Source organism: Mytilus trossulus, unplaced genomic scaffold, assembly GCF_036588685.1.
Source record: "Mytilus trossulus isolate FHL-02 unplaced genomic scaffold, PNRI_Mtr1.1.1.hap1 h1tg000211l__unscaffolded, whole genome shotgun sequence".
Classification (NCBI taxonomy): Eukaryota; Metazoa; Mollusca; class Bivalvia; order Mytilida; family Mytilidae; genus Mytilus; species Mytilus trossulus.
In genome coordinates this window covers 307,716-328,997 of record NW_026963311.1, presented here as the reverse complement: position 1 = coordinate 328,997, position 21,282 = coordinate 307,716, and the positions used below count along the sequence as shown (strand labels likewise).

The window sequence follows — 21,282 nt, the reverse complement described above, 5'->3', positions numbered from 1 at the left end:
ACAGGTTATAATTGATGGCTTGACAATGTTAGAGTTCAAAGGAACGTTTAAATATTTACCGGATCCAAAATTTAATATATTTAATAGATCACCGAAAGCCCAACTGAGGTATGAGTATATACAAATATTAATAATTCACTTTACGATTTACGGTAACGGAAAAAGGTTATAACTAATGATTTACATTCAATTTGTGCTATTTTTTTACTTATGGATTATTCGTAGTCTTTATCGCGTGTTTTTTACTCGTTCTGATATAGGAGAAGGAAAAAATGTATTGAGCATGTTCCAGATCAGACTTTCTATGTTGAAATAAAAAAAAATCCAATCATTTGACTTATAAAAAAAATATGTTAAATGTTTTTTTTTCAATGTGTAAGGACGTCAAAACAATAAATAACTTATAATACCTTTATGCTATTCTATAGTGGAGGTGCAACATTTACAATTCGTGGAGAAGGCTTCTATAATGTAGAAAAAATAACTGTTGAAAGAGTGGTATGTACAAAATTTGTAGATTATGCAGTAAACACTTATAAATCATTTAAATACACGTCAGAAAAACAAATTTAAAAATGAATATGACTTATTTTTTTTTCTTAAGAGTTGCTTTTAAAAAGACGACACATTCAAGCTTAGTCCAATCCGTGACAGTTGTATTCAAAATAACTAAGATATGAATCATGTTATGCATACAGTGCTTGTTTAAGTAGATTTTATGGACATCATATAAACCATTTTAACGCCAAGAAAAAGTTTTCTCTTTATTTTTATAAATTTTGCTAAGCTATGAAATCAACCTCTGATAATTAAGTCGCCATGGTGATATAAATATTACATATTTAATCTTATAATCGGATTCTAGAAGGACGATAGGTTCTGAAATAGGAAAACATCCTACAAATCTAATTTAAGAAAATCATTTCTTTTTGCATTAGGATAAACATTGCGATGTACTCGAAGATACATCAGTTGTCTGTAAAACACCTCAAAACAGAAGGAATCAGCCAAGCAATCAAACTGTTCATGTTTATTTTGATGACGTGACTCTTCCGGTAAATGTAGAATATGTCGAGGATCCCACTTTTGAAAGGTTTCCAGTTGTATACGAGTATGATAAGGAGTCTTCTATTCAAATCAAGGTATTAATAATTGAAAAAAAAGTGTGGGTTTCTTTTTTCTAGTGACAGAATGCTAACATGTTGTCATTTAGTCGCTAAAAAAATCACTATACATTCCATGCGTAGAAAGCGCTTTTCTGGATTTATCCACTTCAGAAACCCCCACGTCTGAACATTTGAAATCCAGGTATGATTTAAGACCTAGTTAACGCATGGCGAGCTATCAGATTAAAATGGAAACATTAGATAAATATAGCAAAATCAATATAATTTAAAGTCTTCTATAGAAGTTGGAATTTTATTTTCTTTGTAATTTCGAAAGTTTTTAATGGAAATAGTCCACCAGTAATGGTTTCGACCTAGTACTAGGAAATGAAAATAACACTTTTAAAGCCGTGCGTCCGAAGCGGTTTTGTTGATTTATCAGATACATGTACGCTCAAACTCAAACTTTTAAAAGCCAGGAATTTATAAGACATCAACGCGTGTAGGAATACAACTTTGTCTAAATTTTTTTCCTAATTATTTATTAATTTATGAAAGTTTTTTCACAAATCAAGTCAGTACCAAATGACTGTAATGTAATATCAAAATGTGCTTTCACTTACTCTTATTGTGGTTTTCTATCAAATGGTAGATTTTTATAAAGATATAAAGAGTAAAAGAGTTAATTAACCATATTCATTGAAACAACCTTGTAATATAGTTCTCAAAACAAGACTCAGAATACCATACGTTCAGCAACAAGAATAACTCCAAAAACTCCGAAGGAAACTCATGTGTTTTCGTCGGGTAAGCTGGTCTACACTATGTTCCTCATAATTATCATGGAATGTTAAAATCAAAAAGAAATAAAGAAACTTCAACATTTTTTTTTTTTAACGTGGATAATATACTTTATTGCACTCTATTGCTGTTAACAATTTACTTAGTGTACATCATTGCACTAAGTATTCCTGATATATTAGTTATTAGGTATCCAGGGAGAATATCTAATAAAAGTAAATTGATGTTACATTACAATATTACAATATTTTAAATGATTTCATGTTTACCGGAGAATATTTCACTTCCGTCCGATAGTGTTTTTTAATATTAGATATATGTGCATCGTTTTGCCATCATCATCTTTGTGATTTCAACAATTTAACAGTTAAGACGGTTGCTGCCAAATAATAAAACATTTTTTAGTAAACAACTAAAAATAGCTGATTGCAATCTCCGTTAAAAGGTATGTATACATGTAGCCATTTTGGTCAACATGATAAACGGTTAATGTTCAAAATACAACCAGGGACAACAGATTTTAGAATAGACTAGTTCATAATGGCAAAAATCGAAATTGTTAAAAGAAAACCGTTTAAAGTATAAAAAGCATACAATTTATAAAGCATAATATTTCTTCTTGGAATTTCATTAAAGGGTAGAAATATTTTAAGTGGAGCCCGACTTGAAGATTACCGCATACATGTTGGATTGGATGGAAGTTGTCTCCTAACTGATATTGATATGCAATTAATCACATGTTTCCCACCTAAATCAGTACCTCGGACTAATAAAACAGATGTAAATACAGTTCATATCATTGTAAGGGTAATTTATAATTTATTTATGCTTAAATAAATGCATGAGATTGCGTATTTCATTCAGAAACTCTGTATGGGTAATGAAGCAATTTGCATTCAAAATTAAATATAGGGAACAATAGTATACTGCTATTCTAAAGTCACAAATCGATTGAAAGAAAACAAATCCGGACTACAAAGTAAATCCGAGTGAAACACATCAGTTATAAGAGGAAAAATATCGAAACAACAGAAACACTAACGTGCAACAACAACAAAACGACAATTTAACACACAAAAAAAAGAACTATAAGATAACAACTGCCTTTTTCTTGACTTGGTACAGGAAGTTTTAAGAAAAATTGTGAGTTGGATATGGTGTTGTGACTAGCCAAACCTCGCGCTTGTTGTATGGCAATGTTAAATATTACACTAAAAGGACCAAAATACATGACAGGGCTACAGAACAAATAAATGCAAGAACATTCAGGATTGAGAAATACACAAATAAACATTACAATAATACATTTCGACATACTTATAGGTATCAAAGGTACCCGGCTTATAATTTAATACGCCAGACGCGCGTTTGATCTACACAAGACTTATCAGTGACGCTTAAATTTAAATAGTCAAAAAGCTAAAGAGCACAATTGACCCTTAAATCCAAAACTTTATGCCAAATACGACTAAGGTTGTCTTCGCCTGGGATAAGATCATTCATAGTTTTTTAGAATAATTCATACTTTTGCAAACAGTAGATTTATAAAAGAATATTCATTGATATTCATGTCAACACCTAAGTGCTGACTAACCACAGAATAAAAGTAACAAAAACAATACAACAGGAATTGCCTGGCCTTAAATGTCAATTTTATTTATTAATCACTTTGATTTGGGTTCGTCTCATTTAATCTTAAGTCTCATATGTTGTTTTGACTTGTTTTATTTTGGTTTTTGATGGGGGTATGCTTTCTTTTGATTTATATTTTTTCGTCGATTATGTTTTTTTTTAACTTTTGTTTTCCTAATTCCATTACCAATTTGAACCTAAATTGTCTGACGCATTTTGAGAAACAATTGTTTAGACAACTGTTTATATATATGCTAAAATCAATATGATATCAACCTTTAAAAACTGATATAAGTTTAAGTATTTTAACGTTTATAAATAAATAGGTAGACGTTGGTAATATCAAAGCTTACATTGGTGACTTACACTATAAAGTAGACATCAACACATTAGCCATCACAGTTGGAATTATGACTGCTGCATTAATTACAGCTGTAGTCATCAGCGTGTTCGCTGTAACTATTATACGGAAGAAGAAAAAGAGAACTATCAAAGAATTCAAAATCGAACTTATGACACGTGAAGAAATGATACGAGAAGCTAGCAGAGAAGGTGACTATTTCTTTCTGTAATTTCCATGCTATTTCACTTGTCTCGATCGATGTCAGAACAATATTTCTCCTCTCAAGAGAAAACTTGTTCGCGGCAAATGATGTGTCGAAATTTCAACTGTTTCCTCAAATTTTCTTGACTTTTTCTGAATTGTGACGTCATGAAAAAAATGTCTGATGATCACATATTTCGATTTTTGTTTTTATGTTGCACTTCATTTTCTACATTTGAAAATGCCTGTATCAAGTCAGGATATGACAGTTCTTGTCCATTCGTTTTTTGATGCGTTTTGTTATTTGATTTTGCCATGTGATAATGGACTTTCCGAATTGATTTTCCTCTAAGTTCAGTATTTTTGTGATTTTACTTTTTCAGTGTTTCAATCGTTTTGTTGTTTTCCTCTTGATGTGTATACCTCGGTTTTGGTTTGTGGCTCGGATTTTTTTTCTCTCAATCGCTTTATGACTTTCGAATGGTGGTATACTACTGTTGTCTTTATGAAGACCACTTCTTTCTGCAAATTTTGACGAGAAAATATAAACTTGTTTTGACATTGTCTAAAAATAATTAGAGAAACATATTCCACCACTATATTTCGGGTAATATGATATTTATCCACTCACAACAATTAGAGTGTCAATATATATAAAAAGCTCGGAAAAATGTCGTAATATACCCATTGAAGTGATGGAATTTACATATTCACATCACATTAATACGAACATGAAATATTTATCAGTCAATAAAAAAAAATAAAAAAAATTCTACCAACCCTTTCTCGTATACAAAATTCTTTTTGGTAAAAGAAGACATACACATAAACATGTAGCCAAATATAAATGTCCTAGATACTGATAAAGTTGAAGCCATCCGTCAGAAAGAGTCACGGGCAGAATCATGAGTTTGGATAACTGTTATTAAATATCTTTTTCACAGATGGCCACTTCGCATTCGTCGTCCTTCGTCGTCGACTGCGGCTTCGTCCGTCGTTATAGACTTCGTTAACTTATTTTACATTTTTATCTTCTTCAAGAAAACCACGGAATCGAATGAAACCAAATGTTGCATGAATGTTTCTTATAAGATGCTGACTACATGTAAGTGTTGTTACTTTTTTTTTGTTGCTTATCTATCGCCCAAAATGGCAGGTAGAGGGAGAATCCGGTCAACAAAGGACCATATGGACAATACATACAAATGTTTTATTTAAGAAAACCACTATATAGAATGAAAACAATTATAGCATGAATGTTTCTTATAGGGGGCTGACTAAGTGTTATTATTTTGCAGCCGATTCATCGTCCAAGATTGCCGCCATAGGGGTACTTAGTTTATTATAAGACCCTATTGGTAATACGTGAAATTGTCTCCTTAATTAGAACCACTAAATGAAACCAAAAAAAACATGACAGGAATGTTCCTTATTTGGTGTTGACCAAGTGTTGTAACTTTTTTGGCGATCAATCATACAAGATAGCCACCAACGGGGACTTCGTTTAACATAGAACCCTATGGATAATACATTCAAATGACTTTGTTTAGAGTATCACTGAATTAAGTGGCACAAAACATAGCATAAATGTTCCTAATGAGGTGCTGATCAATTTTTGTTACTTTAAAGCCGATTCATTATCCAAGGTGGCTACCAGAAGGGGCCTACTTTAACATAGTACCCTATGCGAATTATATATACATGTCTCCTATTTGAGAAACACTAAATGAATAAAATAAAACAGTTCATGATTGTTCTTTATGAGGTGTTGACCAAGTGTTCTTTTAAACTAGATCCATCATCCAAGATGGCCGCCAGCGGGGGTCGCCGTTTAGTATAGGACCTTACGGACAATACATAAAAATTATACAAATTTCCTTTGTTAGAGAACCTCTTTGTGGAATGAAATAAAAAAATAGCTGGAGTAATCCGTATGACTTGATGGCCGTCTGTGGGTACTTAGAAAAAAGTAAAATCACAAAAATACTGAACTTAGAGGAAAATCAATTCGAAAAGTCCATAATCACATGGCAAAATCAAATAACAAAACGCATCAAAAACGAATGGTCACGATGAACACTGTGCCGGAAAAATTTGCCATTCCAGAATTGGCTAATCTGACTTTGCTGTTTTACAAGATAACAAATTTGTTTGGCCAAGTGATAGATAATTAAAGAAATTAAATTTCTTATATGTTGAAACATGTCACCGTTGTCAATGTTGTGACCACAGCTGATTAAAAGAACATTTCCCATTGGAAATTAAAAAAATCCAATGGAAATATTGGAAGTTCCCATTGGAACTACAATTTCCCATGGGAACATTAGTAAATACTTTTTTCCGAGGGATAATTCTCAATTTTTTTTGTTCCCAAAGGAAATTTATTTTTTCTTCCGATGGGAACACTTTTTTCCCTTGGAAAGATTTATTCTTCCAATGGGAAAATTAATGTTCGCAAAGAGAACATTAATTTTTCCTTTATCATTTTTTCATTATTTGTAAAAAGAGCTATGAAATATTGCAATGAACTGTCGGTTACTAATAGCCATGTCTGGTGCAGTTTCATTTGATAAAAAAATATGTATTTACAATAAATTAAAGTATTCATATCAATCTGATACGTTCAAATTAAGTCTTTTATTATCATTGAATGATTGGTAGAGACTCTAACGTCCACCGGCTGATTTTACAATTTGAATATAATCTCACCTTTGTTCACGATGAATAACATTGTACATTTCATGTAATATTGTTCTCTGAACTGCCAATTATCAGAGCCATGCCGTTGTATTCAGAATTTAATATAAGAATAAAAGTTATAAATCTGTTTTTATCTATTATATACAATGTACATGGGAATTCACGAGTCGTGTTTCAGATTGATTGCTACAATGTAGTTATAATCCTTGAATTTACCAAATTAACATCATAATTGTTTATTAACATACTCATTCTTTTTCAACTACGAAACTCGATATGCGTGTTTTTCACGAAACAACATGTGTATTGATTTTTTTTATACAGTCAATTTCATGCATTTGGTAAAATTTCCTACAACAGTGTGTTACTCGTCTTCACATAATCTTTTATTTGTTTCATTTTTCGCAAACAGCTTTGAAAGTCTTGTTACATTTTTTTTGGTGATCTCTCAGGTAAATATCAAAGTGATTACAGAGACGGGCGAGGATTTAATACTTTATGGTATTATATGCATTTGTATTTTACGCGTATACTGTCTTCGTGTTATTTATAGTTTATTAGGAATTGGAAACCTTTATTTCTCATAAAACTTCAATTACTAGTTATCGAGAACATACATAAACATAACTACATGTATTTACAAGAAGTACATGCATGTGTGAACGATACAATTACATTAACTTGGGGGACTGACTTCCACATTTATAACTATGATACATTTACATATTTTTTCTCATATTACAATATTTGCATCTTCGCTAGCCAAGGGTTACGATTCATTCCAGTTCTCTCCACCCTTGGCGGATTGAGTTATCATTTGTGATATCAATGTTGCGCCATCTATCGGAAAATTAAAGTCACGCCCATTCCGAATACATTATTCTTCACCAATGGAAGCACTTGAACTCTTCAATTAGGAGGTAAAAAGACGGTAGCGGTTTTAGATTCTACACACTTGGTAAAGCCGGAAACAAAAATATACGTTAACATTCATGCATTTGTGCATGAAACATACACAGGACATCTATTAGTTGATTAAAAGCATTCATTTTGTCACTAAATATAGTCGTATGTAAAGACTTGTTGCACAATACACACGTCGCAAATGTTTACAAAAACTGTCAACATCTACACGTGATCATGTTATAGGTGCGTTTTGATTGAATGCAGCGAGTTTCTACTGCAGTTAATAAAAATCCTTACCTTGTTTCTCCGAAATGTTAGCTCAGTCTGTCATGGCTGAAGAGAACAGGAGTGGATTGTAACCCTTGGCTAGCGAAGATGCAATATTTGATGAGTTGATCAAAACAGTAGTTCGGTAGGAAATTTTTTCTTTCTATTCTAAATGTTCCACAATTCACAATGTAATGGTACTTGCCAGTCGTCACCAATGTCGTTTGAGTCACATAGACAACGGATTCTGTCTTCTCTCTGTAAACCCTGCCACCTTTCAGGCGCAATCGGCAAATGAGGATACCCATATCTATATATTTGCATACATGTAATATATAAATGAATTTTTAAGGTAAAAATGAAAGTTTTCAAATTGTAATCTTTTTTTTTAAAACGATAACATAAAGTCTTATTGGATTCTGCATCAAAAATAAAGCATTCTTATTGAAACTGGTTTTGGCTCAATACATTTTGACACCCATTTATCAGCAAACTGTATATTCCATATATTGGTCATAATCATACCGCAATCATCAGAAATATTTTTATATATAATATCCACTTATAAAAAAGAAGTTGCGGTATGATTGACAATGAGACAACTCTCCAGAAAAGACCACAGTTTTTTATTCCGTTATTGAAAACACAAGTTTGTATAATTCAATACAAATTTTACTTTGTTTTCATTAAGAAGTCTTTTCTTGAAATGTATCATTCGCACTTGTTAGAGGATGGGTATTTGCCAAGCTCATCATACACTATTTGAAATTTGAATGTAAGGGGCATTGTCGTCATCTAGATCAAAGACTATCAAATGAATTAGTTTCCCGATTGTATACAGGTGGAAGAACTATTTGATTTTCTAATTAAAAATAATTGATGGTAATTTTTTGTAAGAAAAGACTGAGATTACTATAATACATAGTATTTTCAGGAATAGAGAACAAAACGAAATAGTTTTAATTTCAAATTTTAAAAAATTTTCCTCACTAAGTAGGTGAAAATGATGTATAAAATCTCTGTAATCTTATCAATGTTTTATTTAATATGTTTCTATCAAAGGCGGTTGATTGGGTATTAGTTTTAAGTAGGCGTGGTTTTCGGTAACTTTCTTCAAATCAACTAGCCTATTCGACATTCACAAACCTGTGTGCGCTGATGCGTGCAAACTGTCTATTAATAACATTGTTATGACACGTGTCTTACATCGGAATATGTCGAGCGTAACCAATGTTTACTGTAGTATTTTTTGCCGTGTGGCCAAATTTATCTGATATAAAAGTTTCAAAGATGGAAATTAAAATTTTCTTTTTGAAAGATTTTTTTAGGCAGTGCTCCCGTGATACAGTTGAATTTAAGAAAATAGACTTTTAAAGAAGGATGCATATTAATAAGGGGCGGATTCAGCCATTTTCTAAAGGGGGGTTTAAACACAGAATAAAAGGAGGGGGTTCAACATTTTAATGCATTGATCGTCCAAAATAAGGTTTCCAACACCCGGAACCATCCCCTGGATCCGCCTCTGTTAACAGAGTATAATTTATCATGTTATATACAATGTATGTCTCTTAAATTAACTTTAACGTGCTTTGAAAAATTTTGAGAATTTATATCATGCAATTAGCGCATCTCGATCACTTTCGATTAAATAATAATGTCTTATCGTTACATCGTTGACTTTTAGTATTCAGAAGTGATGTGTGACTCTTGACGCAGAGACATCTATAAACATTTTCGTTCTAGTTTACAATGAGCACACAATAATTCTTTTATTGAAATATCAATAATTTTTTAGCAGACTTGCTTTTTCTTTTTATTCTTAAAAATAATCCTATTTTTCATTTCATTTGAATGCTTAAAAATACTACAATATAAAAAAGAAGATGTGGTATGATTTCCAATGAGACAACTATCCACAAAAGACCAAAATGACACAAACATTAACAATTATAGGTCACCGTACGGCCTTCAACAATGAGCAAAGCCCATACCGCATATAGTCAGCTGTCAAAGGCCCCGATAAAACAATGTAAAACATTTCAAACGAGAAAACTAACGGCCTTATTTATGTAAAAAAAAATGAACGAAAAACAAATATGTAACACATAAACAAACGACAACCACTGAATTACAGGCTCCTGACATGGGACGGGCACATACATAAATAATGTGGCGGGGTTAAACATGTTAGCGGGATCCCAACCCTCCCCTAACCTGGGACAGTGGTATTACAGTACAACATAAGAACGATCTATAAAAATCAGTTGAAAAAGGCTTAACTCATCAGATAGACAAAAAATAAAAGTGGACGTGGCCGGGTATTATACATCCCGACACAAAAAGACACAATGAACAGACCTGAGAGTACTCGCAGTTATTTGACAGCTAGTTCAAAGCCATTAACAACTAAAAAAAAATCATGAGCCTGTATTGTTGCAATTTTTTTTGTTGGTGCATTGGTTCTCTGAATCACAATTTTGTAAATTTGAGCGTGTCAATCCCCTTATCTAGTAGTGGTTCAGTTTGGATAAACATACAAAAAAAGTCTTTGTTGGTATATTAATTTTTATTAGCTATTGTTTCGTAATACACCTGTACAATTGGTGACATCAAATAAAATGTTATGCATGTTGTACTACACCATATATGTTACTATTCGTCTCTGGTATGTAATTTGTATTTCAATTCTCAATTTTCTTAGTTTCATTGTGTGTTAGTGACCTAATACGATATATATGGAAATAACTGACCCCATATATATCGTATTAGGTCACTAGCACACCGTGTACCGAACTGATCTTACCTACTATCTTCACCTGAGGTATTTTGACAAGCAAAGTGATTTTAAAGTATTTAATACTAATTCAGTATTAATAAGAGTCTACTTCCATTTCTCTATACAGAAAACAAATGCCCAAAATAACAATTTTTTAGCTTCAAATTTGTTTAATGAATTTATTTCAATCAATCATTACATGTATCAATTTCGTCATCTGTTCAAACCTTTCAGATTTCTTTTTTGTTTTGAGAGGGAAGTCACTCCTTAATGCCAACCACAACAACTTGTTAGCTTTAAATTAGGTTTTTGAAATGTAAAATTTAACCTTTCATCATCAATTTCTTCGTCTGCGTTGGCCTTTCAGTTTTCCTCAACACTGGGTTTTTTTTTATAAAGGGTTGTGCTATCTTTTTGTTTTGAAAGGGAAGTAACTCCTAACTACCCCCATATGATAACTTACCATGTATGGTGAAAAGAATGTATACTTTGTAGTATATCCATTTGCAATTTGATTTGTTTTCCATGTAGGGAATGCATGGAAATAATTTGCACAATTGTTTGCCAAGACTATTTGTAACTTTAAATCAAAAGTGTATTTGCTACATATCAATACTGGGATGTTGATATATTCTTTATTTTTTCTCATTTGACAAGCTGCTTGTATCAACAGGAAATCGGTTTATTCCATAGAACAGCCAGTAAAAAAAAATATGTTTTTTGTTTTTTTTGTTGCTTTACTACCATTTTCAAGAACGTTTTATCTTGAGTTTATAATAACCAAATAAGTAACTTTGCAATAAATTAAAAGGTCAAATTCTCAATGTATGCATGTGAGGGAATTTTTGCTACTGCATTCTACATTTCATAAAACGATGTTAGACAATATTTCTCATAACTACTAAGCCTTTAAGTATCTCCCCTTAAAACAAGATGATATATCTTCATCTTTATATTTTTGTCCGGACAAATAGCAAAATACTGTGAAAACACTGGACAAAAAGACATTTTTATCCATTTGTCATGGGATGAAAAATTGTTCCCATGGGAAGATAACATGTTCCCATCGGAAAAGTTAAATTCTCATTGGAATTTTTAGTAATCTTCCTTCACCATGGGAACTGTAAAATTCCAATAGGAATATCAAAATTTCCATTGGAAAAGTAATTTTTCCGATGGGAACTTTAAATTTTCCCATGGAAACTTCTAGGCAATTTTCAAATTTCCCATGGAAAATGTATTTTTGATCAGCTGTGGTGACAAAAAGTGATATGTTGAGACGTATGGGAAAATTTAATTTTTTTTTAATTTTGTATCACCTGGCCAAAAATTTTTTTTTTTTTATATATTGTAAAACAACAAAGTCAGATTTGCCAAATGGCAAATTTTCCCGCAAAGTGTTGTATTGGACCCTTTCTGAAATACAAAAAAAAGTCATCTTTTGAAGAACCACTGATTGGTATAAAACCAAACAGGGTAGAAATTTTTCTTTTGAGGGGCTGACCAAGTGTTTTCATTTGTACATGTAACTGATTTGTCATTATCCATTTCAAATTATTGTCTACAATTTCGAGGAATTTATTGGACATTTCTGTTTACTCTACAAAATTCTGCTTTTCATTAAATTATGGGGACAATATAAAACCAAATTTGGCCTCGATTTTTATAAGGGTATCTGTTATTGTTTTAATCTATTTTTACATGATTTCAAAAACCCAAAGTAGAATCAAGTGAGTGGCACAGGCTCTGGGGAGCCTCTAGTTTGATTTTTTTTTGTGAATTTTTTCCCTACCAATTTATCGGTCTCTTTTCGACTTTTTATTCTCATTTTGGTATCTTCCGTCTTTGTTCTTCCTCTTATTAAGAATCATGTTCTAATCGAGATTCCATTTGCTTCATCTATATTATTTATTATTAAAACAAACTACAAAATTACTATATTGTCATATTATACATGTTTTTTTTAAGAATTTGCTGATGCTCAGATATATATCAAAATTTTTAAATCTGATCTGGTTACTTCAAGCGTACCATTTCGTGACTACCAGACGTATATTCTTCACCAGCTCTTTCCAAACGAAGATATAAGAGCCAATCATTTACTTCAGGATTTAAAGGTAACTTCTTGCTGCATGTATTATTTTGTTTTCATACATGAATATTTTCTATAAACAAGCTGTTTTTATTACAGCTTACTAACTTGAAGTGTGCGTAGTGTTTTTTAATGGTGAACCATGATTTCAATATTCATTTAAAAAATACATATATAATATATATATATATAAAATAACACAATAAGTGTTAAACAGGTATTCTAATACAAATCAATATTTTTGTTTTTGTTTCATAATTAAATTAAAAAAACAAGTTGTTCAGAAAACAATTGAAGGACTTTCCATCTAATAACTTTTAAATATGCTAACTGAATATTAAAATCGTGTTAAACCTGCCATTTCTAGTGTCTCATGAAAGCTTAATGTACGCTGGTTCGAAAAACATATGATTTCTGTACATTTTATTTGAAATAAGGGAGATAATTCGTTAGTTCCGGTTCACAAATTGTTATTTCCGGTGTGATTTTATTGTTGGCACTGATTCCAAAAATATATGTTTCTGTGCATTTTTTTTATTAAATGAGTACAAAAAAGAGCTACTTCGGGTTCACACAAGGTCACATCTGGATGGAATATTCAAGATTATATAACTTGCAAAATAATGCAAAAAGTTCCATTACGCTAAAATGTATAACTACATGACTTTTGTATACAGTCAAAGCAAAAATAGAACGTCAAATTTACCTATGACTTTGACCTTAATAGAACAAGGGCAGAAAGTAAGGATCTAAAGTCAAAAGACCCTAGGTCTCTACTATATATGGTTAGTTAGTTATGTCACCAGACAGCTAGTTGGAAATATGAGAAGGAGAACAACTCCCTTTTAATGTACCCGTTCAAACAAAATGTTTGTGTTACGACATTTCGTATCTAACAATCTAGTAACAGATATTTTGTAGAAACTAGTATTTTATAAGGCTTCAAGTGTGCAAAAGCAAATTTCGACCATGAACATGATTCTGACTTTTGAATTTGACCTCGTTAATCTTTTAGTGGACCATGGACTTCAAATCAAAACATTCTATGTCTCTTTCACTTCTGGTCTACAATTTCAAAAGCATATATCACTTATTTCAAGTACATAAGAGGAAATAACTCTCATATGGAGTTTTCGTAAAGTTGCGGGAAAAAACAGAACCTTACATTCTGAAGATATAACGGGCAAATTGGAAAAATAAATGTGTCGCTATCTTAAACGGTTGTAAAGGGGATCTCATAAACAAAAATCGTCCTGAGAGATAAGTCGTACAAAAAAAAATCTGAGCGACATGTTTTGAAACAACAATTATACATCGCAAGAAAAAAAAATAGGTTTACAAAAATATAATAATTGGATTAGATTCCCCAACGGAAAAAGAGAAAAGACATAATACTTTTGAGAGAACTGTGACGTTTCCGTTTTGTGATTGATCAGTGTTCGACGATCTCATTTTGACATAATTGATATGACTTTAGATTTACAAAATTCATGAACATACTATTAGCCATAAACATATCATGCTGACTTCCACTTTTAAAATAGTCTTGGTGATTATAAATGTTAATTCATTTTATTCCTATGTTTACAAGTCAAACGTGATCAAAATTACATTTGAATACCAATACATTTTAATCCATTTTGAATGCTATTATTGTCAAGTTGGAGAAACATCGAATTCATATTTTGTCTTTTGGTTAATTTCAAACTTCAGTTTTTGCAGGCAGAATTGAATAAAAAAAATTAAGAAATGGAAACCGGTATTATATATACATGTAATAACTAGAATATACTCGCGACATCCGATTTGATTTACTGAATTAAAGTACTAAAGTCTTATTTTTAGCCTGGATTTTAAGTTTTCATATTATTATCAGATAAATTCATGCTGAGATGTCAGGTGAAAAGTTTTCTCTCCTTTAAAATCTTTCTGTTTGAACTCGTCCTCGTTTTCCTACTTAGGATAAATTAATGTAAATTAAATAGAATTTTTCAACTAATTAAACAAAATAAAAAGAGAAGGAAGATACAACACTTGTTAAATAATGTATTATAATGTAAAAAAGAAACCAAATGAAATAATCCAGCTGAGGTTCTTCTGAAAGAGGGGAATTCATAGAAGATAACTACAACCAGGAAACTACACGTGTCATATAATATTTGCATCAGTATCGGATTCGACCCGAAGCTTGTAAACTATTGGTAATATTAATCATGTGGAAAACAAAAGAGCCTGGAATGGAGTATTGTTTTTAAAAACACAATTGTCCTATATTTATAACATATAAAGTTGCAATCTTTTATTAGTCGTTTTTAAACCATGGCGGCTTTATAAGTACTAGAATACACCCCAGAAATCGCGGGAATTTAGGGGTTGGTTGAAAGCATGAATATAAACTGTTTTTAAAAAAGGATTATTTTTTGTGAAAGATTTTATTTCGGGAGAATTTCAGGGGTCTGCTGGGAAACATACTGTTTAATTAGTTCTTCTCTTAATACCATTCCTGGTTTAATCACAATCGGATGTTAGTTGTTCAAATCTAGTATATTTTTAAGGAAGTAAATTCCAATATAAACAATAAACATGATTTTTGTATGGGCTTTGTTCATTGAAGGGCAGCACAAGTACAAGTATACATTGGAAACAGCGTTCAAATCTATGATTGCGTAGGTTAAAAACCGCAATTTTTTTTATATGTTCATGAAACAAATTTCGTTGTAGAATGGTTTAAACAGCACAAACAACACTTTCGAAAAAAAAAAAAAAATGAACCCTTCTGACAACCAGTGACGATTGCCAAATTGATCACAAGGTGTAACAAAATCATATATCTCTTTGTATTAATTTAATACCATGTAGAAAACAATAAACTTGCGGCAAAGATGGTAAACCACAACATGGGGTGTTAAATTTTTACACCATATCCGGATTTCGACAATTTATGTCTCTTCAGTGATGTTAGGGATCGAAATGTATTTGGAAGGCCATTAACAACTATATATTATAGTTGCTCGTTTCTGTGTCATTTGGTTTTATGTGAAGAGTTGTCTCATTGGCAATCCGTGTACCGCATCTTCTTTTTTTTAATGACAGAACTATACATTTATTCAGTTGATTGGTCTAATGGTAGAGTTGGTCCGGTAACTGAAAATACATATTTTTTATATACGTAATGGATGTATAAAAAAGGTCACATTCTATATATTGGATTAAACATTTATTTTATCAGTTTGCGATCGGACAGTCCAATTAAAAAACATTTCTTGGAATATTACAAGACTTCCGATTAGGATGGTTTAAAATTACCACAATTCTGAGTAATTTCAAACAGTCCTACAGGGCAGTCTTGCCTGTCTAAGTCTTAAAAGTCAGTCCGATGACGGAAACAATATCAAAACACATTTATTTTCGTTTTCCTCTCAAATAACCCAAACGTAATAATCATAAGCGAGGATGACAAATGCGACTATCAATGGTACCTATAGGGCACAGAGGCATGACGATTAATTTGGTGTGGAAGAAAGAGAAGCGACACACAAAATTATGTCTTCTCATTTAATAGTATAGATAGATTGTAATACTGTTTTATGGTTTATCCAAAGATTTGAACTGTGCTAACAAATTCATGCTATGCCATTTCTTATTAATTTCTACTACATGATACGGTTGACTCAGTTAGGGTCCTGAAAACATGATTTGATGAGAATACCTTTATAAGAGTAATCATCTAATACCAAACTGTTCATTATGATGTTACGACGTACATGTGTTACTGTTTTAATAGTCAACAGATATTTCATACATATGAAGAGGCGGCTTATTTTCAGTCTCGAAATAATCAAACAAATATTTTGTACCGGCAATTGTTGAAACTGAAAACAATTTGTTGTCATTTCAGATAACGGATGACAGAAAAAACATGATTAAAAGTGCTCTGGAAAAAATTGAAACATTGTTGACGAATAAGAGTTTCCTGATGTCACTCATCAAAACATTAGACCGACCAAATATGCTTACAATGCAAGAAAAGTAAAAAGGATAAGTCTTTGTTATAATATTGAAATGTACATTACAAATACACACTACAAGTTCAACCAATGAATTTTTCATATCTTGGTAGTGATAAAAGAGTGAAAAGCGTAAATTTACAGTTCTAATGATTAAATATATTCTAATAATGGAAATTAGATATAATCAACATACTGATCATGTATTAGTACAAAAATCCATATCATGTTGTTTCATTATACTTTTTTTTAAGTGTACTTTAACAACCGAGTTTTTCATGTAACGTTTTTAATTGTGTAGTGTTCATTAGTGTTTGTATGTAAACTATTATTATGAGTGTGTTTATATAATCAATCTCAATCATATACATTTCAGAGCTTATTTTTCTTCAGTGTTGTCGATTGTACTACTTGGAAATATGAGACTTTTCTTTGAGTAAGATACTTTTCATTATTAAACAATTGTACTTGTCTGATATTCTAATTGAAAAATATTAGCCGAGAATGTAGATGGCTGTAGTTAGAGTGTGCCACGTACAGATATATTCCTCTGCTGAATCATGCGATACGAATTGAGTCATACGATATCGATTCAGATCTAGATTATTGTTATTAGACTTGTGACCTGTTGGCACTTTTCTCGATAATTAAGCTGTAGGAAACACAACTACAGTATTAGTATCTATTTTGGTATCATTGTCAATGAGATAACTATCCATATGAGACCATAGGAAGCGTACATGTATGTAAACAACTAAAGGTCATGGTTGGTTTTTACCAATGAAGAAATACGATACCGTTTTGATTGGCTTCGGTATGACACAATGTGAATTAATTCGAAAGAGACAAGCAACTGCCTGCTTTATGCTAAAACAACACTTGACAAATAAATAGGACAAACACTAACCAACGATAACCACTAAATTATAGGTTTCTCACTTTGCTACAGAAACATTAAGATCTTGGCCTTGTGTAAACTCTTTGTGATTGCTGATAGCTGATAGCTCCCTTTATCTGGCAGAGTAGTGTAGCAGCACAACATTAAAACATACTGTAACAATCATATAGAAAGAGCTAAGAGCAAAACAAAACAAAAACTTCTCAAACAATTGAAAGGAATAACGAATTTTCAAGCTTTCAAAATAATGGAACAATAGTTTGAAAATTAACCTTTGTACAAAAAATGCGTTTGAAAAAGTAAGTGCTGAGAGATTTTGGAATGACTTTTTACATTTAAATAGTCCTGAAAGGTTTGATAAAAATGATTGAATGGAACAAAATAAATAGATTAAATAGTGAAGTTATAAGGTTTTAGTATATTTAAAAGCTATTGGTTAATATAGGTTAAACGTAACTGTTTATCTTTTGTTTTCAAATTTAAACGGCAATAGTCTAAAAGATATGATCTGAAAATCTATCATAGTACATGCATATACTAACATAAAACTTGAATTAGCACAAAGATATAACTTAGATAGTGTCAGATTGTCAAACATTCTGTCTGCTCGTCCAATGACAGGTGTAGTTTATGTTGATATGTAAATTCTCCCCAAGGGTAAATTCTGTAATAGTCCCATTCTGAATATTACTGGTTTTCTTTATAAAATTCACTTAGTTTATTGTTAGGACCATATACTTTTTACCTAAATATTAAAAAAATTATCCTAACTGGCAAGAATTATAGAATTATTCGCGAGTTTTTAACTAGATATATTTAACAATACGTTTCTACTACACATTTTAGCAGTCACAAAAGATATCTAAAATTAAGAACGTGCAAAAGAAACAATATATCTGTTAGATCTTTCGGTCGTCATTTTATGGGTACTCCAAAATTAGTCATAATCAATATACCATATACATAAAATGCAACAGTGATTTTCAACAAAATTGGCAAATGGCGTAGAAACTCCCACCCTTTTGATGGTTTAATCAAAAAAAAATTTAAACGACAGGAAAATTTTGGAATGATCAAGGCCTACCCTTTTTTTTTTTTTTTTTTTTTGTATCATTTCCATTTAATCTCAATCAATCATTTCTCACATTTTTACGTTCTATAGATTTTTACTTCATTTTGCAGGTTGGTCCATTGTTTGCTAATAGATATGATTCGGTCATCAACAAAAAAACAACAGAAACTCCTATTCAGAAGGTAAATTTGACAAGTTTTTTTTTTTTGCCATATCACCCCTAGTTTTTGGTAGGTTTCGTGTTGCTTAGTCTTTAGTTTTCTATGTTGTGTCTTCTGTACTGTTATTTGTCTGTTTGTCTTTTTATTTTTTAGCCATGGCGTTGTCAGTTCATTTTCAATCTATAAGTTTCACTCTCACTATGGTATCTTTTGTCCCTCTTTAATATATGTAATAAATTCACAAATTTTAACTATTCTACTGTGATTGTTATTTAGATCAATCATTTACTAGATGGTTTAAATAAAGTATTTACCATACAATACATTGTATATGATTGGCTGCTTGACTGTTTGTTTTGTAGGTTTGACTCTATTCCACTGCGATTAATAGTAAATTGGTTACAGATTGGACTGTACAGACAATTAACTGTATGTATTGTTCTCAACCATTGATTCCCATGCAATAAATTTGCTAATATCCATCTTGCAAGTATCTAACATGATCTAACAAGAATTTTGTTTTACGGATATGTACATTTTTGTTATTTTCCTTTCGTTTGAGTTCATATTATCAAACAGAAGCAGACGATTCAAACACGAAACTGATAATGGTGTCTTATTAACGTCATATATTGCTGAAAGAATTTTATTTATATAGATTATAAGTCTCGTAACTTAGTAGAAAATATTTTAGCTGAATTCCTCTGAATGATTAACACAAGCAACCGATTTGTTTTTTCATATTCACAGTCACATAGCGGTATGCAATTGTTCATGTTATATAAAGCCATACAAACAATCATTGAAATGGGACCAATTGATGCACTTACGGGTAATTCAAAGAACACAATTGCAGAAGAGAAGCTACTCAAAATGAAAATTGAAAATCGAGTTATGGTAAATAAAATCAGTTATATTTTTGATATTTGCATTGTATACTTAAACAGCCAAAGAAATTCTATTCGTTCAAAAACACAGATTTCTGCTATTGCTATTGGAAATCGTTTAGGCTGATGAAAGGTCAGCAAAATAAAAGGTAGAACACTATGGAATGTTTAGGTTTTGTTTAATAAAGAAAACACAATCTAGAATGAACGCCATTTGAAGTTTCAAAATCAGGACAATGAACAGTGTCAAAGGTACGTCACCGGTGTCTGTGAAGAAAGTTGATGTATCAGGGGTATGTCAAAGAACGTCTCGTCTCGTCCTTTTTCTAAAATAAAGTTCATAGGAAGGTACCAAGACCTTGTTGATGAATATTCCGTATCACAAATAGTACACGATGGTCTTGCAGTATAGATTCTGCATACTGACGTTTTTTATCATCTTAATACGTGTTTTATTGTTCTAATTTTTTTCTGTCTTTATTTATATTACATTAACTGTTCCGGTTTTTTTTGTTTTTTTTTATATCCATTTGATGGAGCTCTGTACTTATGCATCCCGTCACTGTATTCAGTTGCATTAACTGTCATATTTGCTTTGTCCGTGGGAACTTTTTTGTTTCTTTGCTACATATGACATGTTTGACATGTCTCTGCACCTAAACGTCCCTCTATTGTATTATTATTCTATTAAAAAAAAGACAGTCTGGTCTTTTATATTTGCTAATGCTTTGCCTATATGCCCTTTTGTGTTTCTTTTATACATAATTAATGATGTAGCTCTTTTGAGAAGAAATACACAATAAGCATATAGACCGGCGGCAGGAAAAAAGTAAAACTTCTAATTAATATTCTACAGAGGATATGCCTAAAGAACTGTAGACTAAATTATTTTCATACTTTGAACGACAAAATTATTTGATATCTCTAACTGTGTGACAATTACATTTTGACGCCAAGCGCGCGGTTCCACGTTAGAGTCAATATTAATCTGGCCATTCGATCCCAGTGTTTAATTAAGGTCTTTTGATCATTTATGGGTGGACATGGCATGCATAAATAAGAATTCAAAATAAGTAAGCACTCAATGAGGTTAATTTTATATATGCCTTTTTGTGCTTCTTTGTTAGTTTTTATTGCACATCCTGTCATTATTGTTTATGATATTCTCGTATTCTTGTCTTTTATTTTGATGTGAGCTTTGTCTATATGCCTTTTGGTATTACTTCGATACATATGGCGTGTCTCTGTGCTTCTGCATCCCGTGCTATTGTAAAACTTGTTTGTTGCTGGTCGTTCATTTTTTATATGTGCTTTGTCTATACGCCTTTTTATATTTCTTTGTTACATATATATATGAAGTGGCTCTGTTCTTATGCATCATGTAATTGTATTGTTGTGCTATGATAGATTTGTGTATTCTTGTCTTTAATATT

At 31.4% G+C, this 21,282-nt stretch overlaps 1 protein-coding gene across 1 annotated transcript; it reads left to right on the top strand.

Annotated features, from left to right (window-relative positions):
* Positions 1-25: 25 nt before the first annotated feature.
* Positions 26-20,635, top strand: LOC134701033 (plexin-B1-like). Its single transcript, XM_063562176.1, has 12 exons — positions 26-108; positions 429-498; positions 939-1,142; positions 2,544-2,708; positions 3,866-4,091; positions 12,701-12,849; positions 16,723-16,853; positions 17,208-17,267; positions 18,912-18,983; positions 19,325-19,391; positions 19,713-19,853; positions 20,627-20,635. The coding sequence occupies exons 1-12, from the start codon at positions 26-28 to the stop codon at positions 20,633-20,635; spliced, it is 1,377 nt and encodes a 458-aa protein (XP_063418246.1).
* Positions 20,636-21,282: the final 647 nt, after the last annotated feature.

Coding starts and splice junctions, on each gene's coding strand:
- LOC134701033 (XM_063562176.1), top strand. CDS start 26: ATGTTAGAGTTCAAAGGAACGTTTAAATATTTACCGGATCCAAAATTT. Junction 17,268..18,911: donor AATATGAGACTTTTCTTTGA/GTAAGATACTTT, acceptor TTCATTTTGCAG/GTTGGTCCATTGTTTGCTAA. Junction 18,984..19,324: donor CAGAAACTCCTATTCAGAAG/GTAAATTTGACA, acceptor TTTGTTTTGTAG/GTTTGACTCTATTCCACTGC.